Source organism: Oenanthe melanoleuca, chromosome 2 (genome assembly GCF_029582105.1).
Source record: "Oenanthe melanoleuca isolate GR-GAL-2019-014 chromosome 2, OMel1.0, whole genome shotgun sequence".
In the NCBI taxonomy this organism is placed as follows: domain Eukaryota; kingdom Metazoa; phylum Chordata; class Aves; order Passeriformes; family Muscicapidae; genus Oenanthe; species Oenanthe melanoleuca.
This window is the reverse complement of record NC_079335.1, coordinates 129626447-129649688: the sequence shown is the minus strand read 5'-3', so window position 1 is coordinate 129649688 and position 23242 is coordinate 129626447. Positions and strand designations below refer to the sequence as shown.

At 36.6% G+C, this 23242-nt stretch overlaps 1 protein-coding gene across 1 annotated transcript in view; it reads right to left on the bottom strand.

Moving 5' to 3' along the window:
* The window catches only part of MALRD1 (MAM and LDL receptor class A domain containing 1), a 230720-nt gene that overhangs the window by 161936 nt on the left and 45542 nt on the right, over nt 1-23242 (bottom strand). Inside the window, 4 exon segments of the mRNA XM_056482973.1 lie at nt 10224-10636; nt 12066-12433; nt 13702-13807; nt 13970-14122. Coding sequence (XP_056338948.1) covers nt 10224-10636; nt 12066-12433; nt 13702-13807; nt 13970-14122 — 1040 coding nt within the window.

The window sequence follows — 23242 nt, the reverse complement described above, 5'->3', positions numbered from 1 at the left end:
TTTTGAATTTTTGAGTAGTTATTAATTCATGTCAAATAAGATATTGACTGCTTTGATGAGTCCAGACATGGTAATTTATTCCTCCTTGGCTTTGTTTCTCTGCTTCCTCAGCTGCCATCAAAAGAGCAGGCACTGTGGATTTGAGATTATTCCCCCAACCTCTCATCTGGATGTCTGGCTGCATTCTGTTCATGTGGCATTGAACTCTGTACCTTCTGCAAAAATGTTTGTCTTAGGAAAAAGGTAATGGATGTGTGGGTTGTCACAGTCTGTTCCAGCTCTTCATCTCTTGGGGGGAGTGATTTGGGCAATCAGAGCTGTTGGGTGCTGCATGGAACCCTTCTAACCCCAAAAGCAAGCACAAGTGGAGACCTGCCATCAGCTCTGGAAAGATTATCAGCAGTGGGCCACCACATCATTTTAATTACACCCACTGCAAAGCTCAGGATCACACTGCCCTTCTTCAAAGCTCATCAGCCCCTTCCTTTCGTGACCATTGAAAATGCTTTAGAAATTAAGGTCTCAGGACTTCAAAAGTTGAAATAAAGTCCTTTCACATAGGTGTACAAATGAATTGCTACCAGCATTCTTAAGGTTGCACACATCAAATATGAAAAATCTTGTGTCAAATATTTGATGCTTTACAGTGCTTGGTTTTTCAAGATACTGGAAAACACCAGTTCTAGTTCAGTAAAGCACTTTTTCATGCTTCACTATGAGCTTGTGACCTCTCATGCTGATTTATGATGTTTTTCACAGCATTTCTCTAAAGTGCAGGGATGAATCACATTTCTATCCTGTTCTAAAATACTCAGTGATATTGGTGGGATTAACAACTACATATTCTGGGAGTCTTTACTTTCCTGTATTAAGGCCACAAAACTTCATTCAAGAGAAAAGATCCTGTTGACATTCTGTAATATTTACACTGTAAGAATTATTGCAGAAATACTATACTATCAGTGCCTAAACATTTCTGAGATTCTAGGTTTATAAAACATGTTTAGCCTGTCCACTTGGGAAACATCTATATAACAATTATAATTATGAAGCTATATTTAAACCACCCTAAATTCATAGTTATTTTTTACTTAATCTACAAGGATATACAAAGTTTGCTTTTTTTCTCCTAAACACAGTTCCCCTCAGATTTTATATGTAAATAAAACAAACAAACAAACAAACAAAAGGATTCTGGTTGTGTTACTCTATCAAATTCCTGGGACTTATGGTTCTGAAAGAAGTGTCCCACATTGGCCAGGATGACTTGTTATGACCTGAGTACTTCTGTCCCTCCCTTTTGTACACTAGAGCATATCAAGAAATAAAGGGCTGCAGAAAGACACTTCAGACACAGAATCTTCACATCTCTGTCTAGGGAAGCCTGAATTGGGCTGAATGGACAGACTGATCTGACCTGTGCAGTGCTTGCTGCTAAGGCAATTCTTCCATGCTGAGATAAGGAGCATCCTAAGAGAAGACACTCACTGCTTTCTTTTCAATGCTTGTGAAAATATTTGTGGCAATGTTTGAACAGAGTTTTCTGTTCAGCAGCAAATGCTAGTGAGCAAAGAGATCATTATTAGACCTTCTGCCCAAAGATGTGGACCTTTCCTGACCCAAAGGATTTTTCCTGATTTAGTTAAACAGAATTGCTGCTCCTACATCCATGCATATGGCCTTAACCTCCCAAAGAAAGAAAACAATAACACAGAGATATCACCAGAATATGTGGGTTGACATGAATCCTGTCTTCATTACAGTTAATCAGAGTTTTGATACATACTTCAGTGGGAGCAGATTTCTACATCATACCTTAATTCTGCTATAAGCATACTCAATAAACAGAAAGATTGTAAAATGTATTTTTAAACCTTCTGCATCATATAAAGGATAGTACTGTGGAAGGAAATTTAATTAAATCTTCAACAAAAAACAGCTTTCCTGTGATCTTTCTGTTATATTTTCAAAGATGGTTTCTAGAAACTAGTTAAGCCATGAGATAAAAGTCACTAACATTTTTCTTCTCCTTGAAAAGTTATCCAAGTCTCATTATCCTGTTCAGCAGTTGCTGGTAAGTAATACAGTATTATCAATAGGAAATGTGAAACAGTACACTTAATTTTCAGGAAAACAAAACTCTTATCTTACATGATGCCCCTTGAATTCAAATGGCCCAACTCAGTGGCCTGTGGGCTCTGAAAGATGATGAAAACTTTTCCTTACTTCAGGTTTCCCACATTTAAAACATGACAGTTCAGCAGTGAATAGAAAGGCTATTTTTACTTAATGTGATTTCCTTTGAGAAGCCTGCAGGTAAATAGGGGAAAAAAAGGTAAAAAGCACTCACCCCAGCTCCCTTGTTTTCTCCCCTTTCAAGAAAAAACAGATTACAAGGAAATGATGGACATGAAATTAAAAATATCATTTTCACTGGAAAAGGCATTATTAAAGATAGATTAGAAATTCTTATTCCTTGTCCCCTTTATGCACATGCTGCAACTTGATGACATCATGACAAGTCTTCCACAGCATATCAATAAAACAACAGTGCAAAGAATAAATTATTTTTATTGTTAGAGTGGGTTATCTCTTAAGCATTCTGAGAGCACTGAACAAAAGGCCACCATTTTTCCCAAAGACCTGAACTAAGACTCTGAAATTTTCTGCAATGGTTTGTACAATGTATTTTCCTGATTTCTCATATGATTTCCTTGTTTCCACAATTTTCTATGTTCTGAAATCCATTTATCAAAAAATGGCAAAACTATTTTTTTAGGAATGACTTTTTAAAAAACTCACACTACTTATTTTTCAAATACACTGCATTGTGCCAAACGCGTTTCCAGTATGAAAATTCTTTGTATTTCACTTTATACTGTAGATATTGAATAATCTTCACTATCAATAAAGTTCACCACCAACCACAAAGTCTTAAGGTTAATTTTCAACCCTTCCCTCAAGTGCCTTGGCTCCCACATTGTCCACTTTACAAGTATATTGTTTCTGACCTAGATTGTGGGCTAGTTAGGAAACCTGAGCATGAATTGCCCAAACTAGAGCCTGTACAAGTTCTGCATGAAGTATGAACATGAGATTGACATGAGATATGTCATCTCTTGTTCCTGGCCCTCTGCAGCCCCTTGAGGCTGGTTGTGAGGATGGGACATGCTGGAGACCTTGGGACCTCCAAGTGCAAGAGTTAGAGCTGCCATTCCAAAAGGCATTGGCACTTCAACAGGACAGACTTGGACTATTCCACATGGTTTGGCCTGACAGAGCCACCTCTGGCACAGTTCAGACACCCTGAAGCCATCTCTGAACATCACACCTGCAGGACACCTTCTAAAAAAGCAGGAGTGTCAAATATAAGACAGCAACTTTTTTAGGGGTTGGGTATGTGGTTAATTTTTTGGTAGCTTGATTTTTTTTTTTTTTTTTTTTTTTTTTTTTTTTTTTTTTTTGTGTTTAAATCACATGCAGAATTGTGTAGGTTTTGCCCTGGGCTTCATACAAAAAGTGTGTCCAGCCAGCCAAGGGAGGTGATTCTGCTGCTCTGCTCCACCCTGGTGAGCCCACACCTGGAGTGCTGCATCCAGGTCTGGATTCCCCAGCAAAAGAACCACATGGAGCTGTAAGAGTAGGTCTAGAGGAGTGCCTCAAAAACTGATTCAGAGCACTGGAACATCTCTCCTATGAAGACAGTATGAATGATTTGAATTTAGAGAAAGGAAAGATCTGAGGAGAGCTTATGGCAGCATTTCAATACTTAAATCTGGCTCATAAGAAAAACAGATAGAGACTATTTTCCAAGACTTTTACTCACAGGAAAAGGGGCAATGATGTTAAATGGAAAGAGAAGAGATTTAGATTGGACATGAAGAAAGAAATTTTTTTACAATAATGGTGAGAAGTGTGCTGCTCAGGTTGGATGACAATTTAAGCAACTTTTTATCTGGTGCAACATGTCTCTTCCCATTCCAGGGCATTTGGAAATTTAAAGGTCCATATTAGCCAATTAATAAAAACTTATTCCAGAGCAAATTACATACAAAACTGTGTAGGTCTGTCTGAAACCACAGGCTGTATAATGCCATACTGAAAATAAAATGAGAATGATGTCTGTAAACAAACCAGAAACCAACAGCACAAGGTAAATGCAAAAAATCACAAAGTGATGTGCAATATGCAAAGAGGTATCAAGGATGAAAGAAGCCAACACAGAGATCAGAAACAAAGCAGAGTCAGAAAAAGAGCAATTGAGACGCAGAAAATATGTCTAGATATTTTATTTGAAGTAGTATTTGAGGAGTAAGCAGCAACAAAATCAAATGGTAACATTCAAAGGATGGGGAGGGGGTGGGGAAGAAGAAAAATAAAAGAATTCCTGAATATTAATCTCAGCAGATTATTAGGGGAAGTACAAAGGTGACAAGTAGGAGAAAGAAGATGAGGAATGATAAATTTAATATTGAAACTGAAGCTGTTTTTTGAGTGGAAATCCATGCTGTCTAAATCTTTGTGTGGAAATTGCTAGCAGGGAATGGATCAAAAGCAATAACATAAAAATGATCACAAGTGGGTGTTAGAAATATAATGAATGTCTTAGAGAAGTCCTTGACAAGTTCAGAACTGCTTCAACACCAGATTTTAATGAAAAATACGTATCTGACCAGCTAAACATTAACAAACTCCTACTGGTATGTCAAAACACACTGGAATGAGGCCCTGAAAAAGGCAGTAGACAATCAAATCAAGGCAGAAGGCTAACAACACTTGACAATAATAAACCTGGTTCAGTAAGGGCAAAAGTGACTGCAGAAAATCTGAAATCACAGCTAGAATGTCAAAAAGAGTGAGCTCCCAATGCAGCAAGAGCTCAGTGCCTCTCAGCATGAGCACAGGTGTGTGGTGGCAAGGCTGGCTGTCCAGCCAGCTCAGGGTGGATCCCCTTGGATTGCACCACCCCAGCAGAGCCTCATCCTGGCAGGCAGTGCTTCCACCCACACCCAGCAGGGCATGGCAGGGGGAGCTCGTAGCCTCCGGATTGAGCTACTGGCCCTCAATAGACTTTCCTTCTGATAATTTCCCAAGTTACTTACTGACTTCATTCGTAGTTTCTTGTATCCAAAACATCCCACAGCAATGAATTTACAACAGACCATCCTAAAATACTATTTCCTTTTCTTGGATTGTGTTACTTGATGATTTCACAGAATACCTCTCTTGTTTCTATTCACAAAGATCACTAATGATCTTTCTCTATGAAGCTATTCTGTGACACTGTTCATTAGAGGTTTCTCTGCTAAATCTCAAGCATCTCTTTCTGAAAAGATTTACCCTAGAAAGGGTCAAACAATTCCAATTCTTCCCCCCACCCAGTTTAACGTTCCCAAAATAATGATAAATACACAATTACTTTGATTTGTTTTCTTCCTTCCTGTGCTTTCCACACTAGGAAATAATACTTCTCCTTGGGTCAATAAAAAATAATGCACACTCTTCCAGAGAAGTCACAGGCAAAGAAGTTTGGTTCAGTTTAATCAGCTGCATGTTCTGGAATACACCAGTGTAAGTCCAGAATTTCAACCTGATGCTTATCAATTAGTGACTGGAGAAGACTGAAAAATTCACACATGAGTGAGTCTGCAGAACTATCGATGTTACAAACCCTACTAAAATATTCTCTCTGAGGGACTGAAATGGGATACAAGTTCTGATGCTTGTTATGTAGGAAATGAAATTTTAAACTTCCTTACTTAAAGGATATTATAGCTAACAAAGACTAGTAAGTCATTATCTTGTCTTAAACTGGTAAAAAGGGTATTTAGTTTACTGTAAGTCCCCCTGTTCTACTATTAATGTATGAAATATAATTATCACCACTAGAAATGCATGAAAGAAAAACATTACATTCTGAAACCTCACAAACTGCCACAGTGGACTCTTTTTGTTTGAAACAGAACCCTAAACCACTATAAAAATAGTTCTTAAAACAGAATTACACCAAACTTTCCCTTTGCCACTAGAATTCTGAGTCTTTCATTACAGAAATGGCTGGTGGGGTGAGGGTGTGGATCAATCTCTTTTCTCAGAAATATAATTGCAAGTAAAAGCAAGAATTGCAGAAAGAACTGAAGAGTGATTTTTGTGATGCCATTTTCCTTATTACATAGCAGATCATCAGAATCCCCAAAGAACAACTGCTGTCTCTTCTCACTAAGGAGTGAAAAGGAAGAGTAGAGGGTGAAAAAGCAGAACAGCCTCTGTGATTGCAACCTGAGCCACTTAGTACCTTATATAAGTACAATTTTAGCCCTTTCTATTTCTCTTGACAAGATGGATTCAAAAGCCTGGATGTAAAAGATGTATGCTACACATGCGTTTGACACCAAACTGACATGACAAAGTCATACCAAAAACCATAGTACAAGCATCTGTATATTCCAAAACAAAACAAAACAAAACAAAAAAAAAAAAAACAAAACAAAACAAAACAAAACAAAACAAAACAAACCCAAAAAAACAAAACAAAACAAAAAAAACCCAACAGATAAAAATAGTACTTGGAGATATAATGTTGTTTTGTATTTGTGTTCACAGAACATAGTGCTATTCTATATTCATAGCAAATGTATCATTCTAAGTTTCAATCAATATTCCATTACTTTCTAAGATAATATCTAATTGATAAAAAGATTAAAATTATTATAGTGGGTTTTTTTGTTTGCTTTTCTTAACCACTTGTGAAATAGGAATATATGAAATATATTTTATATCTACTTAATTGCAACATTATTTTGTGCTATTTATTTTCTTCTGATTTTGGTCCTTATTTTTCACACTTAAATGGAGAAACCTTTATATTGGAAGGGACAAATAAATCTTTATATATGATACTCAGAATATTAAAATTTTTAGTAAGGATACCAAATATAGCATTAATAGTTAACCATGGATCTAAACATTGTACTTACATTTTTAAACTTCATAAGAGCAAATGAAGAAAATGCAAAAGTGATCTTTATAAAATTATCTCAAAATTATGATAGACTCCTCTATGTACTACTTACATTTTGATGTATCAAAGATCTACAACCACCTTTGTTTACAGAGATAAATGTATAATCTGCACGAGCCAAAAAAAAACTCTTTTGGGCTAAAGAAAATGTTTTTTCTAAAAATAGTATACTTTGTAATACAGTAAAGTTGCCCTAGGTCTCTTAAGAGACAGACATGATAGGAATGTGATTTATGTCATGACAAAAAGGAGACTAGAGTCCCCAAAAGGATTGAGATACAGAATTTTGCCATTTTTCACATATCATTGTTTCCTTTTCCATATCATCAGAAATATGAATAAATAGAGCAAGCTAAGAGAATAAAATTTTTCTGAAATGTTAAAACAGAATCTTTGCACTTTCTTCTGAGCAGAAACTATTTCAGATAGGAGAATTCCAAGGAATATAAAAGCAAACAGTATTCATCATCAATATGAGTAGGTTACCACAGACACAATCTTATTTTACTACCTTTTCAAATATTTATCTAAAAAAAAAGACATGTAAGTAAACTTCTTAGAATGAAAATAAATGCAGAACAAGTAAAGAGACAAGGACACTCAACAGTGAGGTTTTTTCATGTTGAAACAAGTATCCCACATAATTAAAAGGAATAGTTTATAAGGATTATATTTTTTAACTTTGTTTTTTTTCAGTTTAAAAAAAGGTATAATCTCTTGAAGATAATACCCTCTGCAGAGGAATGGAAACTCTAGGTCAATAAAGCTGCAAAATTTTTATAAGCTGGTGTATTTGGGACCATTTTTAATACTTGTCAGTAGTAGTATTAGACTGAGGTGCTTAATTTTGTCTCAGAAAACTGCATTCCTTTTGTTTAAATAGTTTAGCTCTAAATTTACCATTTCCTCCTCCAGCTCCTCCCATTGTTCTCACTGATATCACATTTAACACTCTGGTGTAAAATATCTGATGGAGCAGCAACAAATGTCACCGTGGTTCCATGGCAGCTAGAGCAAAGCTTTCCTGGCAAAATTAAGATTCTGGGGCTTATTGGGAGCGGGTGTGAGCCAAGGGACTCTGCTGTTGCCTTTGGGTTTCTGCCAGAGGATTCAATTAAAGGGCCTAGAGTTTCATACCTATGGAGTTCAAAACTTTCAAAAGGGAATCTGACTTTCAAGAGGTTCTCAAATGCCTTTCTTTGCTGCTTTGAATTTTTGGCTGACAGCTCCTCCTTTTCCTAGGAGTTGGTGTATATGCACAATTGTTTATATACTCCCAGAGCTGGCTTCCCATGCTTAGCAAATAAACTGAATGAATTTGAGGGATTTATTATCTGTAGTGATTATTTCTCTGGTTGGGGCCAACAAGTGACCTACTCACATAGGGAGGAAATAGAAAGAGGAAACATCTCAGATGTATAATTATCTCATACATTTAGAAGAGAAAAAGCAAAATGAAGGTCTGACTGACAAATATTTAGACTATCTTTGGTCCTATAGTCTAACATTTTCTATTCACTAGGAATCTCTGAAAATCCTGTAAGAGCTGACTAGATGCATTGGTTAGAGACAGAGAAGATTATGAAGACTTATATTTTGACCAGAAAATTTTTTAAAAGTTCTATCTTATTTTTCGACTTTCATGAAAAAAAAAATTCCATTTTCAAGTGAATCTAAACACTTCACTTGAAGCATTGAGATGACCTACAAGACTTTAAGCATGTGGTGTGAAAGCAGTGAAATTCTATGGGGTGTGGGGAACATGTACAGTAAATACAGAAGCTACAGCTTTAACCTGTTACACAGCCTGTAGACAGCCTAGAACTGAGAGACAGCTCCAGTACACATCTCAACAGAAATACTTCAAATATAATGTGTTTGAACACTATGCACTTACAAGAAAGTCTGGAAAGAGAAAGGAAGGTTAGGAAGGGATCAGCACTTGGCAATAGCAGAAACAAAGCTGAACTTGCTCTCTTCAAAACTTCAGAGTCTTGAAGTGTTGTAGGTTGTGACACAGCAAACTCCATTACAAGATACACAATACACAATAATGAACATCAGATCTTGAGCTCTTTCTTCAGATCAAACTTACACCTCATGCCCCTCACAAATTACTATGAGAAACAAAACTAGATCAAAATAACATAAGACCTTTGAAATTCCCTGCAAGAAATGTGCAATAGAAAACACTACAACACTAACATGTGAAAAACATTTCAGTTACTGACTAGACCTTCCTAACTCTCAGGAGGTCAAATATAGGACATGTAGGTTTATAGCTCTTTAGATAAACCACCAAACACAGGAGGAAAAGGGGAAGGGAAAAAGGTTTTGAGAGCATGATGTTTATATGCTTTTATATTTCTACAAAAGGTCTTGACAGAGAATGAACACTCTCCTTCCATGTGGCTCTTTGTATCCATGGTAATATTAATGCCTTGTCCTCCAAAGAGGATAGAACGTCTCTCTACTTAAAAATAGTGTTTTGGAAAATAAGAATTTAAAGAAAATATTGGACTATATAGAATTTAAAAAGAAGTTGGAAGATGTTTCTTTTTATAATATGGTGTGGGGGAGAGGAGGGTGGTAATTTTAGGACCAGTTGACAATCAAGTGAACCAATGTCTCTTCTAATAACCCTGCAGAATATCCCAACTGGAATAAACAGACCAGATATAATCAAAGTTAAATAATATATACAGCATTTAAAAGACGAGAATATAAGTCAAGATTTAATAGCAGTAACTTTAATCTCATCTTTCTCCAAGCAATTTTTGACTCACTCTAACCCGGCAGCCAAATATTTTGTATTGATATCTTTCCTAACATTATATAATTAAGAACTAATTTGCAACTCTTTATAAGTAAGGCAAAGTAGAGGATATTCTTTTGAACAGAATTGATGAATCAAACTATTTTGTAGTAGATTTGAAAACAATTTTTCACCAAATCCTTGAAAAACAAAAACAGTATCCATTTTAAATAACACATATTCAAAATACTAAAACTAAATGGTTTGGGAGGAAAAGTACAAGAACAAAAATATTTTACATATTTCCTCAAAAAAACCTACAAACATATTTTGAAGCAAAATTGATTAGACAGTTACAAATAGCTTTGAGATCGTGCAGTCATTTATATACTCTCAGTGTTTTGTAATGCAGGAAATAAAACACTTCACAACTTAGAAGGATCCTACCTGAAATGGCTTAGAACTCCTGATGAAGAGTGTCTGCCTGATCCATCTGTTTTCTTGATTTCCAAACTTGTACCACAACAGCCACCCCTTGGTGTTGCTCACAGTCCTTTGGAAGACCGACAGTTTATAAACCTGTTTTCCAAACATGTGGTAATGAAAGCGGAAAGCACAGGTCCCGTTGCCAGCAGGGTTGAAGAGAGGGCTCAGCAGAACTGCTCTATCCAGGAAGTGGCGTGGCTCAGAGGACTCCAGGTACAGGTAGTGTCCCCTGGCCGTGCCTGTGGTGTGGTCCTTCAGTGGGCCAGTGTTGACTGTGGGCGTCGGACCCCGAATTCTGACCCAGTCAAAGTCATCCTCTACATCCTGCTCCCAGCTGCACAGCCCATTTTCAAAGTCACACTGTAGGGCAGGGTCTGAAATGTAAAGGGAGCAGACTGTCAAAAATAAAAAAGCAGTATCAAAAAGGGATAGTGCTTTAATATACACATATTTTTTAATCCTTGCAAATATTTATTTCCAATATATATCCGTCCAATTGTACTTAATTTATTGAATAAAATGTTCCGTCATTAATTTTATGTATTATTAAGATTAAAGACTGTAAAGTTTTTTAACTGAAAGTGAACAGATCAGAGTTAAAATTGAGGCTAATTGAATGAAATAAACCACACCATACTGTCTTGTAGGTATGTGTGATAAATGATCTAATGTATTTTTGCTTGGCAGATGTAGCCCTAAAAACACCTTGGTGTTTAGATCTTTATTATCCTCAATAATATTAATACCATAATTTTATCAAAGCTAAATCAAAGAGTTTATAACACAGCTGTGTTTTTTTGACACCCGGGCAAAATGTATTGATTACTTCTAATATAAAACAATAGAATGTGTCAGAGGTGGCAAACTTGCATTCCAGCTTTGCATCTGCTTTACATAAGCAGTAACTGACATTATAGCAATTTTTTTAAATTAAGCTATTGCATTTAATGGTGTTTAAAACCAACTCAAACCTTATCATAGATCTCAAAATGGGTTATAAAGAAGGTAGGCATTCCACAAGTAGAAAAACTAAGATAAGCTGGAAAGCCTTCACTTTCTTTTAAATTTACAGCAGTTTTAGGTTGATATCAGCAATTATTACTGCAGACTGATATCACCTCAAGCATGTAAGGTGCCCCCCGTTTCTCAAACTGATTGTGATTTGCATAATTCAGTTACCTCAGGAAGTGATAAAGCAAATGCTGGCTAATTTTATTTTATATTAATGTTCTTGAATTCTTAAAATTGATGAATGCATGCTTCAGGGGAAAAACCATCAACAGCACCCTTCAGCACTCAAGGTGAATGTCAAAAATGTGAATGACTCACAGCTTTCCTCAGGACTTTCAAGTTCTTCCTTTGAAGGGGACAAATATGTTTTTAGTATAGATCAACTTTTTTTTATAGGAAGAGCATAGATCCTAAGAGGTAGGACAGGCACTCTCAGCCCATCAGTACATCTGATATTGCTGCACTTCTGTCAGTAAAACCAAAGACAGCACATTGACCCAAAACAACTGTCTGACTTTAAATCCTCTCTTTTAAAATAAACTTGTGATAAGTGTTCATGTTTTACACAAGGGGAAGAAATGTACTTGCTTTGGATAAAGGAGATAGAGCTCCGTTTACTCTCAGTTTAACCCATCATATTCATTTAAGTTTAAAATTTTTATTCTGTCTTATCTTTAACTATACTGAGTGGAATCATGACTTGCTGTAGCAACTGTGTGCCCTTTCAGCCCAGGGGTGAATTGCAAGTCATTTTTTGTGTGGTGTAAGCAAACAAGGGTGGAGAGCACTCACCACAGCTGTCTTCATCCGACCCATCCCCGCAGTCATCCACGAGATCACAGACCAATAAACTGTCTATACATGCTCTTGTGTCTCTGCACCAGAAGAGATTTGGACCTTCACAACTTAATGCTGGAGATGGGAGAGCACAGTTTTCAAATGTAATATCATCAATTGCTGAGACACCCTCATAAAAGCCCAGACTGATTTTCTCAAGTGAAAACTGGAAAGGGTAGGGAAGGCGCCCGAGCTGAATGACTGCCTTCAGCCACTGATTTCCCTCGCTGTAGTAAGTCCTCCAGAGGACTGTAGGCTGTTTCAGCCCTTCCACAAGCAATTGCAGCTCTGCTGCCCCAACTGACTCTCCATAATTGTAGTACCTAAAATGATAAAAATAAGAATGTCAAGTGGGCAAATGATGGAAATGGGCCACATCAGTTACAATGACCAGTACCTCTTCTGTTATATCTCTGTGATACACAGGAAGCCCACAGGGCCTGTAATTCAATCCATTTTCTGAATGATGGTAGGATAGGCTGCTATACCAGCCCAAGACCCATCTCAAGAACTGAAGATTTTGAGAGAAGCAGCATACTTCATTAAATTGAAACCCATAACTGAAGAGACTACATTTGCTTTTATATTAAGCAACAAACACTGCTCACTCAGATGCATAATGTCATTTTATAAAAGTAATCAGTGCATGATTGTAAAGTTCCAAGTAGGAAAAAGAGAACATCTACTGAATGCATAAATATGGTTTCTATCTGTGTTAGTTATTGTTAAAATGTTGCCTTCTACAGCATTTGAAACTGATAATTACTTAGGTTGGCAATTGTACAACAAAACTGAGAGCAGAAGCACATATACAACTTGCAATGTCCAACTTCAAGTCATGAATCTTGGATAACAAGACAGTTCCACTTCCTATGGCTTTTGTATTTGAATCACTGAGACAAACTGCACTTAACAACAGCACCAACTTTGCCTTAGTAAACAAATTATCAAAGCTATATTTTTTCTGTCTTTGACAAGTTTGCACAAACACTGAGACTAGACAATTACTGAAAATGGTTTTTAGGGTTTGATTGTTGATTTTTAGCTCTGGGGATCTGTTGTTTTATTTTGTGTTTCTTGTGTATATGAAAAAGGAAGTGGAAGCAAAGAACCAATTCTCACACTGGAGCTTTTACTTAAAAATGATGTTGTCTACTTTTGGATACTGTAGGTGACTCAAGGACCTATTGGATTTTTCAACGCTTTCCTTTTCTTAAAAAAAAAAATAAAAAAATCCACATTTTCAAATTTACTTACCAAAGAATTGTTAAAAAAATTAAAAAAGTTAAAAGAATTACCAAAGAATTGTTAGCAAAAGGACTGTGGTATTTGCCCATGTATATACAGGCACAATCCTTTAGTATAATTTTGCTCAGAGCCTGACAACAAAGTCACGTCACGTTTCACTTCTTTTCTCCAAGTGTTTCATCTTATATCTGTATTGTTCACAATGAAGACTATACACTGACAGAATAAAATGAAATAAATACTTCAGAGAAAGATGTATCTATTTCGAACTATAACCTCAATTTCAGCCCAAAAGAAGCAATGTGAGATGACCCAGGAATTTTAAATATAAATTATTTCATACCAGAAGGACAGTGTGCAATTTGTTCCTGTTTGCCTGAACTTAGGGCTTTGTAGCCGAGCTATTTGTGAAATGCTGTTGCTGGTCTTCAGAATGAACATAAAATGACCTGTTAAAATAAAATAAAAAAAACAACTTTTCAGGCTAAAGGCAAAAAAAAAAAAAAAAAGTTTAAAAATGTTTCAACAGCATTTATGGTCTCCACTTAAAATCTGGTTAAAGAGCAGGTTTATCTATGCAATTTGTCTTCTTCTAGCCTGGCTTGTCTTACCCTCAGGTTTATTGTAGGTGTGATCCTGTGGAGGAGCTTGCTTCTGAAATGCAGATGGAAGAGCATTGCTGGAACTTCTTACCCAGTCAAACTCATCTCCATTTACAGTTTCAATCCAGCCACAGCTCTCTCTCTCAAAGTCACACACAGCAGCTGGAATAGAGAAAGAGACATTTCATTTCCATACACAACATTACTAAAAAAGCTTTGCAGAATGAAAAGTAAATAAAGTGTTTCTAATATGTCATCAATATTCTAGAAAAAGGGAAAGGGGTGTGGAGAGGCAGAACAGCTTCATAGCAGACATGAGGTACTTGCTCAGTAGCAGCTGAATGAAAGAGCAGCCACAGAGAAGCAACCAAGGCATTGCTGAGTGCTCTGTACTCACTGAAACAGCCCCTTCCCTCCTGGGGGCTTCAGCAAAGCACTCAGAGCAGGCAAGGAGGTGCTGAAAACAAACCTCACAGTCCTCCTGGTACAGAGCAAGAACACTGAGCACACAAAGCAGCAACAAACCTCCTGCAACATCTTTAATTTCTTAAATTAAAGGCCTTTTTTCCTAAATGCCAGCAAGTATGTTAATGATAACAAAATCCTTCCTCTATTCATAATTGGAATAAAGTTAAATATCAGGCATTAGTGAGACACTGTGATACTGGTAATCCCTGAAACACAAACTGCTGAAGTGAAAAAGATCTGAAAAGCATATTCAGCTGCATTCATCAATTCTTCAATTAAAAGAGCAGTGATGTTTTAGAAAATGTATATATTACAAATAAAGAGGAAAAAAAAGAGTGGAAGGGTGTAATTTATGAATGAATGTATATTGACATAGATAATAGAATGGTCTGGGTTGGAAGGGACCTTAGAGATCTTTTATTTCCAACCCCCTTGCCATAGGGACAGTTCCCCCTAGACCAGGCTGCTCAGAGCCCCATCCAACCTGGCCTCAAACACTTCCAGGGATGGGGCATCCACAGCTTTCCTGGGGAACCTGTGCCAGTGACTCACCACTCCCACAGAAAATAATTTCTTTACATCAGATTTTTCTCTCTGGCATTTTATACAAAAATCTTTGTTAAATCACAAAATTATGTATTTTTATTCCTGCAAATATAGCAGGCTTTAAATGGAAAACATTAGTAGAATTATTTAAAGACTTTAAAAATAATTTATTAATCATATACATAGAATAAGTAAAGGAAAAATTCAGGTATGACTTTCAGAATTCTGCCATTATTTTATAACTTATCACAGCTTTCAGTGGTCTCATTACACTATGGTCACAGTATGGTATGTAGAATCTGCACACATCAGAATCATATTCACACATCTGAAGAACAGGATTACATCAGTGTTTATTTATGGAAAATATAGGAGGTTTTTTCTATTTGTTGTGTTTGATTTTGTTTGTTTTCCTCTTCAGAAACTATGTCACACCAAGTTATTTATAATTTTTTAGAAAGAATGAAAAATTACTAATGAGGAATGTTAGTAATATTTATGGCTATAGCTTCTAAAAAGAGAAGGTTTTGTAAATTATTAAGCTATTGAATTATTAAATTATTATCTTCAAAAAAAGAAACAACATTCTACAAATATGGAAGAATAAATAATGTTTAAGAGATCAAAGAAAATATATGTTTGCTCTGCATATGGTGTATGTGTCAGAAATGCCAACAATAAAATGATGCAAATCAAATGTGACTAAAAAGCAGAAGGAAGGAATTTTTTGACATAAAGTTCTGATGAATAAAATTAAGACAAAATATATCTGCAAATACTCAAGGACTTAAGCATAAGAGAGATTACTGAAAATCCCCAGAGAGAATATAATGAAAAAGGAATATGGGCAGCTATTTTTGATTTGCTTTTTACTCAATAGAAGAAACCATCACATATTCCCAGGAGAACAGCAACAAAGAATATGACAGACCTTGGACACAGATGGTTACATCAAATGAGGCAAATAAACAAGATAAAACTGTTAAGTCAGAGCCCAGACTTCTTGCATCTGTAACTTGTAACACAGACAAAACAGAAAAGAAAGGATGCACCAGACCATTTAGCTTAAGCATGGATGAGTACACTGAGATAAAATAACCCTGAAACCTTTAACTAAATCTCAAACCAGCTATTTAACACCTAGGGAAAATACAAGAATACAGCAAGCTGGTAGAGCCTGGGTGAAATGCACTTGGGTCTTGATGGTTAATAACACTTCAATTATATAATTGTCTTGCCCCATAACTTCTTTGCCTGGCACTTCCATTTCAGACAGATTATTCAGAAAAAAAGTCTCTTGCACAGTGAACTCACACAATCCAATCTGCCTTCTCTCCTAAGACTTTTGTTTTTGCTTTTCTCCTATTTCTTTTTTTTTTTTTTTCTCACGTGCTCTTTATGCTCTAACCATCACATGAGCCTATGCTCTGCCAGGCTGTCTTCTCTTCACATGCTGATGGGTTTATTGCCAGTGTTTCTTAAATTTGCTTTGCCATCCTTACTGTGTTTTGCACATTTAACATACCAAAAAATTGTCATCCTGTCTATATTTTCACTTTAGAAAATACTTCAACCATTTGGCTGATGCCTTTTAATTCCTAGTGGTATCCAAGCCACCTGTATGAATACACTTTTCTTTGCTACCCCTTTTAGCATTGTTTTTAACAAGCTCCCTCCCTAGCCAAGAAGGAATCAGAGATCCTGTGAGCATCACATTTCAGAGTGGTTGGCTTTGTTGATGCTTTTAAAGCTGCCTTTGTACCTGCAGCAGATTCAGTTTTCTCTGAGCTGACTTGTTACCACAAAACCCTAGATTTCTTTCTGATTTGGGGTTTTTATGCAAAGTCCTTTTTCCCTTTCTGCTCTGAGGAGTTTTATTCTAAGGCCTTCACAAATCAGATGTGCAGTTTCTCTGTGAGCTGAGTGAGTTCTATCATGAATTTAATGAACAGTCCTGCTCAGAACAGTATTTTCAAACCTAGTGTTTAAGGTATTAGCAGTTCTTCAAGAATGGAAATTCATCAATCTCTACAACCCCTAAAATCTCTCTTTGTCTTTCAGCCCATGTAAGTTTATACAGAATGCATCATAAATAATAAAAATCCAGGTGAAGAGATAACATTATCATTACTGGCTTATAATATTTTCTTTTACTGTTCCTAAATGTTCCAATATGGCAATAAACTTTAAACTAATTTTTAATCAGTAATTTTAAGATAAATTTAGGAACTTGTTGCTAGATGGTAAAAATAAAATTGTCATCACTTCTAGGAACCAGTTCAACTCTAGACACAGCCATCTTAAACTAATTTAACTATCTTTATAATACAAACACCCTGAAACACACATCTGCCTTCCCATGTTTATGTTTACTGTCCCAGACACTATTTATTAATTTTATTATATACACTCTATCAAATAACACCACACTTTGCAGGTGCAGTGGCCTAATTTCTGCAGTGACAATCTGAATAGAGAACAGTTGAAAAATAACTGCAAAAGTTCATCAGCAACAAGCAATGCTAACTGGAACAAACATACAAAAGACAAAAAGCAAGTCACTATTTGAAGACCAAACAAGTCTGATCTTTACAAAATCCAAGGCAGAGTTCCCCCTTCCCTCAATTTTCATCTCCAAATATTAACTGCTACAATTTAGAAAAAAATAACCATCAACCCCCTCAAACAAACTAGAAAAAATAAACAACAAAATAAAACACACATCAAAACAAAACCAAAAAAAAAACCAAAAAAAAACCCCTACCCAAAAAAAAAATATAAACAAAAAACCAAAAACCCCAAGAACAAAACAGGAAAATCCAAACTTAAATTTAAAGGTTTAAAACAAATAGATGTGGTAGTCTCCTCTATAAATGCCTACAGGAGCAAAGAACTCTAGGACCTTTTCTTTTGCCAAATTCTGTTGGGGAATCCATTTCAGTAGCCATGAAATTGCAACTGACTTCTCTGTGATTTCAGTCTTGTGGGCTTTTAAGTATGAGACAGACATGATTTGTATGTAACACAAAGGCATCTATCATCTGTGAAATGAGGAATAGCTTTGCCTGTAATGAAGGCAAAACATGCAGATTAAAAAGATTTTGTTATAAATAAATCTAATGATATCACTGTGCAGATACATTTTTAACAACTAACTGCACTAAATATCTCCTAACTTAGCTGTAGGACTTACAAAGATTGAGATTTTTACAGGGGGAAAATAAAATTCTAAAAAAAATTTACAAACCTGAAGGGAAAGTTCCTGTTTTTACTGAACTATACAAATTAAGATCCAATGGTCACTATTCAGGTCTTCTTGTTATTCACCCTGTTTTCTCTGCCACTGAAGCCCATTCAATATTTTCTATCTCTTATATAGCTATCTAGGCATTTCCATTATTAGGTACCTTCTCCAATTTAGAAGCTGGCAACCTTTTCACTCTTTGAACTTAGCTTGTCTTTCTGATCTGGCTGTTGTGTCTGGTCTCATCTTTAAGATTTACTGATTTTTCTGACTGAAATGGAGTAGCAAGCATTAGAGACAGACATTTTGGTATACATGATTTGACTGTAAAAATTAGATTTAGGAAGAATTACTATATAATTATAGCAGAAGTATTATGTTTTGCCAAGATTAGTAAAGGGAAATATGGGGAATGTTTCTTATAATACTGAGGAGATATATGAAGAAACCAAATAATATTTATCTTTAAACAATTACGCTACAAAAACAGTTTTTAAGAAACAATGCATGCATCCTTCTCTTTACTTGCCTTCCAATTCAAATTAAGGTACATAAAACTGTGTACAAACATACAGATTATGTCCACTCTATGAATCACTTAATTTAAGGCTAGCCTTAGCATGCTTGTGCTGCCCTAAATTGTACACCATAGAAATAATAACTATTAAATGCATCTTTCATTTAGACATAAATACAAAACAATACCATGTGTTTATGTGTGCTGGTTTGGGCTGGGGTGTGGCTAATTTTTTTGTGGTAGCTGATAAAGGGCTGTATTTTGGATTTGTGCTGGAAACGGTGTTGATTATTCAGGGATATTTTAATTATTGCTGAGCAGTATTTATATAGAGTCAATGCTTTTCCTGCTCCTCACACTGCCCCACCAGCAAGGAGGTTGGGAATGCACAAAAAGTTGTGAACAAAGGGATGGCTCCATCCTGTGGGTCATGCTCAGCAAACTAGGGGGAGATGCTCCAAGGGATGGTGCTGATCTCCCCAAGTCTCCATAATGTGTGAATAAAACCCTTGCTCTGCTTTGCTTGCTTTGGGTTTTTGCTTTCCCTGTCAAACTGCCTTCATCTCTACCCATGAGTTTCTCACCTTCACTCTGATTCTCTCTCCCATCCCACCAGGGAGTGAGTGAGCAGCTCTGTGGGGCTGAGCTGCCAGCTGGGCTCAACCATGGCAATCCTTTCTGGCACAGGTGGCTTGAGGGGTTTGAGACAATGACAAGTTTGACTGGAAAGTGTTGGATCAAATTTACAGCTGTTATTGATGTTAGATATTAATTGGCACACTCCTGTGCTTGCCATGGGGCTGCTTTCCTGGCTGCTCATTACAGTGCTCATTACTGGCTGCTTCTTGCTTTCAGTGCTGGCTGCACTGCTCATCTCCTCATTCTGCTGTGCCTGGAGCTCTGTGATAGCACACAGGTGATGTTAGCTGGCAGGTGGCCAGGTCACTGCTGCTGCTCTGCTGGAGACACAGGCTGCAGCTCCAGTGGGCACTCGTGCCAAAGGGACCGTGACCTGTGGATGAGGCCACAGCAGACTGGGACACCCTGGGGTGTCTGTGGCTGAGAATAAGCCCATGCCATGAAGCACCTGTGGCCATGGTTATGTCTGTGTGGCAGCAGGTGTAACTCTGAAGGGTAAGTCCATGCTGGAGAAAGTACACCTCAAAGGCTCTGTGGCTGTGAGTCAGTGCTGCAACAGGAATTCCTCAGTACATCACTGACTGAGCACAGGGTCCTATTGGAGAACCTCAAATCATGTGATAAGCCTGCAAAAATATGCTATATTTTCTTTAAATGTAAATTATTTTCTATTATTTTATATAGAAACCCATATAATTATTCCTGATAATCCACACCATAAACAGACAGAGAAAAATAAAAGAATAGACAAAAAAGACAAAAGAGCATAAGGGAGAAATTAGCAAAGGTCAGGCAGAATATCAAGAACACATTTATGTCACCAGACTGCTTTCCAACCTGATCTTATTCTTACTCCATCAACATAATTCTTAGGGTGCAAAAGTGAGCATTTAGAGTACACCAAATGCATAGGATGTAGACCATAGAAGTCATGCTGCACATTCATCTTGCAGAGCACAAGCCCACAATGTGAGAGGTGTGTTAGGTCACTGCTGTAAATCTGCAGTTTGAAAAAGGCTGTCTCATTTCTCCTCTGCTTTAATGCATGGGAGTCAAGTAAAAAGAGTATAAAAGCTTTATGGCCATAGTAAATTCTTCATCTGCAGAGGAAAAGCTGTGATGTAATACTCAGGGGTAGCAACACTCAAGAAAGAAAACATTTTGGCAGTCCCAGAAGTGGTAATCTTCAACTGAATTCTTCCAGGGCTGACAGAGAAAAAGGTACTTATTTGAATGGAAGTGAAAATCAAGAGATGTCTCAAGGACTGATATTGAGAGTTAGAAGAATTGTATGGAGACCTGGCTTATTCAGTGGACCCAAGCTCCTAACTATATCACCTTGCTGGATTTTAAGATTATAAGATTTAAATGAAACATATTTTGAAAGACATTTTAAGCCCACATAATATCCTTGCCTGTTTTTCATACAAAGAGAAAAACATTAACAAGGTCAAGGTGCATGCAATCACTATTAGATGGAACACCATTGAAAAAATGTTAATATTGATAAAAGCAACAAGGCAGCTGGAAGAGGTGAACAAAAATCTGTGCTTAACCAAGTTCAGAAATAAGGAAAATTGTCTGAGAAATATGAAATGCTTGCATTCAAGTGCAGGAATATGCAAAGAAAATATAGAAAGTAATGATGGACTACACATGCATGAAGATGATGAAATGCTATTTGAATAGAATTATAAGAGCTATTCTAGTGCTGTAGACTACCAGATTAATGTGCTGAAAGGCAAGTTTATTGCTTGGAAACAGCCAGCTTGCCAAACTGCTTGCAGGGCCCTTTGTGTACCTACACTCTGCTTCCCACATTACAAGCTGTAGTGCTAGCACACACTGAGCCAGCCCTGCAGGAACAATGATTTATAAGTCAGCAATATACTTAGAGCAAAGATCACCATAAATATAATGCTTCCAAAGTTTAACCTTTAGCATGACACTGTTAATGTATTGTCTTGACAAATGCAACTTGGGTATAAAAAAGTGCCTTCAGTCACATAATTAGAGGGAAAAGAAAAAAAAAATCAGTTGCCATATAAGCTACTTGTAATTAAGGCTGGTCTAGGACTGCTTGAACACCTAGCTGGACATTTGTCTTCAGCCAAAGGTATAATGTTGAAATGGAAACAAAGGCTGAATAGTTAAAAGGAAATATAAATGGCCACAGAGAGCAGATCTTAATTTCCTTGATTAAAACCTACCACTTCATTGCTATCTCAGTGCAGTGAAAGTTGCATGCAGCTAGATCTAATTAGAACATTTTTTAATTAAACTATTGATTTGGAAGTGTTATTATTTTGTCAGAGAACAAATACCCTCTACCTGAATTTAAAAAGGGTAGTGGGAGAAAAATCCAGACTATCATAACCCAATGCTACATAAGGTATGTAATCATAAGTAAAGCAGAAAAACATAAAGTAAATTAGAAAACTGAGTGTTGTAAGAGTTTTAATATGAGTGACATGGGCAGGGAAGCAGTAACAAAGCAAAAACTCTTCTCAGTTGAGTGCAGTGACATGAGAAGAAGCAACAGACACTTGTTTTACTGCAAGGGTGAGCAAACACTGAGCAGTGTCCTGACTGGCTGGGCAGTCTCCATTCTCACAGGTTTCAGAACCTAACTCTGTCAAGCTCAGGGCATTCTGCTCTGGTGGCCCTGCTTCCAGCAGGGTGATGTTTAACCACTGGGTGTTCCTCAAATAATCCCTTCCAACCTCAGCTGTGCCACAGTGACATCAGAATTTTCTTTAGTCTGGCCCACAAGAGGAAAGATATTGTGCTTAGTGAACATTTAATAGTCATTTCTGATTTTAGCTAGGCAAACTGTTGCCTAGTAAAACAAAATGCAGTTTTATATGTCAAAGTTCTGTATATTTTGGATAGCAGTTTTTCTAAACACTTACAGCCCTCAATACCAGTGCTCTAGCTGAAGAAGATTCAATACTAAAATTGAAGACAAATTACATAGAAGCTTTAATTATTTCTTTTACCTGCTAATAGTCAAGTAGACCTTTGTTTATCTGAGCAACAATTATGAAATTTCCAAATAAAAACCATAAAATATGAACAGTCAAATTGGATTATATTAGCATCTCTAAAGAAGTTTATGCTTTTTGATGCATAACAGGGCACAGAAAATAATTTGAGGATCTTGTCTACAATATTTCTGTCATTTGTGTTGAATATGCTAGAAAGCACCATGCTCTATTTTTAAAACAAAATTTGTATAAAATATTGCTCATGGCAGCTCCTTTTGAAAATGCATCACAAGTTCTACAGCAACGCTGATGGTTCAAAGCAAGAGACTCATTTTCAAAAGTGCAAAGTATAACTGTGATTTCTTATGCAAAGCAGGAAACTGAATGAATCAAAAAGACTTTTGAAGCTGCATATTAGAGACCCTGAAACAGTTCCAAGCTCCCTGCTGATTGTACAGTGGAGAGGGATTCTGAGCTGCATCACCTCCCTCTACTTTCCCACGTGTTTGTTTCCATGCAGACACAGCCCAGGCATGTGGCCCTGACAGGAGTCACTGCACACCCAGACAGAAGGTGCTGACTCAGCCTAAACTATATCTGTGAGCTGGCTTGTGGCACAGCTGGGGTACTGCTGGGGCATCTTCATCAAAAGTATTTAAAACATACAGTTTGAATGTGACCCATGCTTTAGAAATATAAAATAAAGTACTATTTTTTTAAGGAGCATCATCTACTAAATAATTAATCAAAATCTTTTTTCTCATTTTAATGCTAAGAGAGAAGTAGTTGCTACAGAAACTAAAAGAGGAAAATTCACAGAACAGAATCCAAGTGAAATAACTATTTCTCGGGAGCTTTTACTTTTAATTAAATTGCAAGAT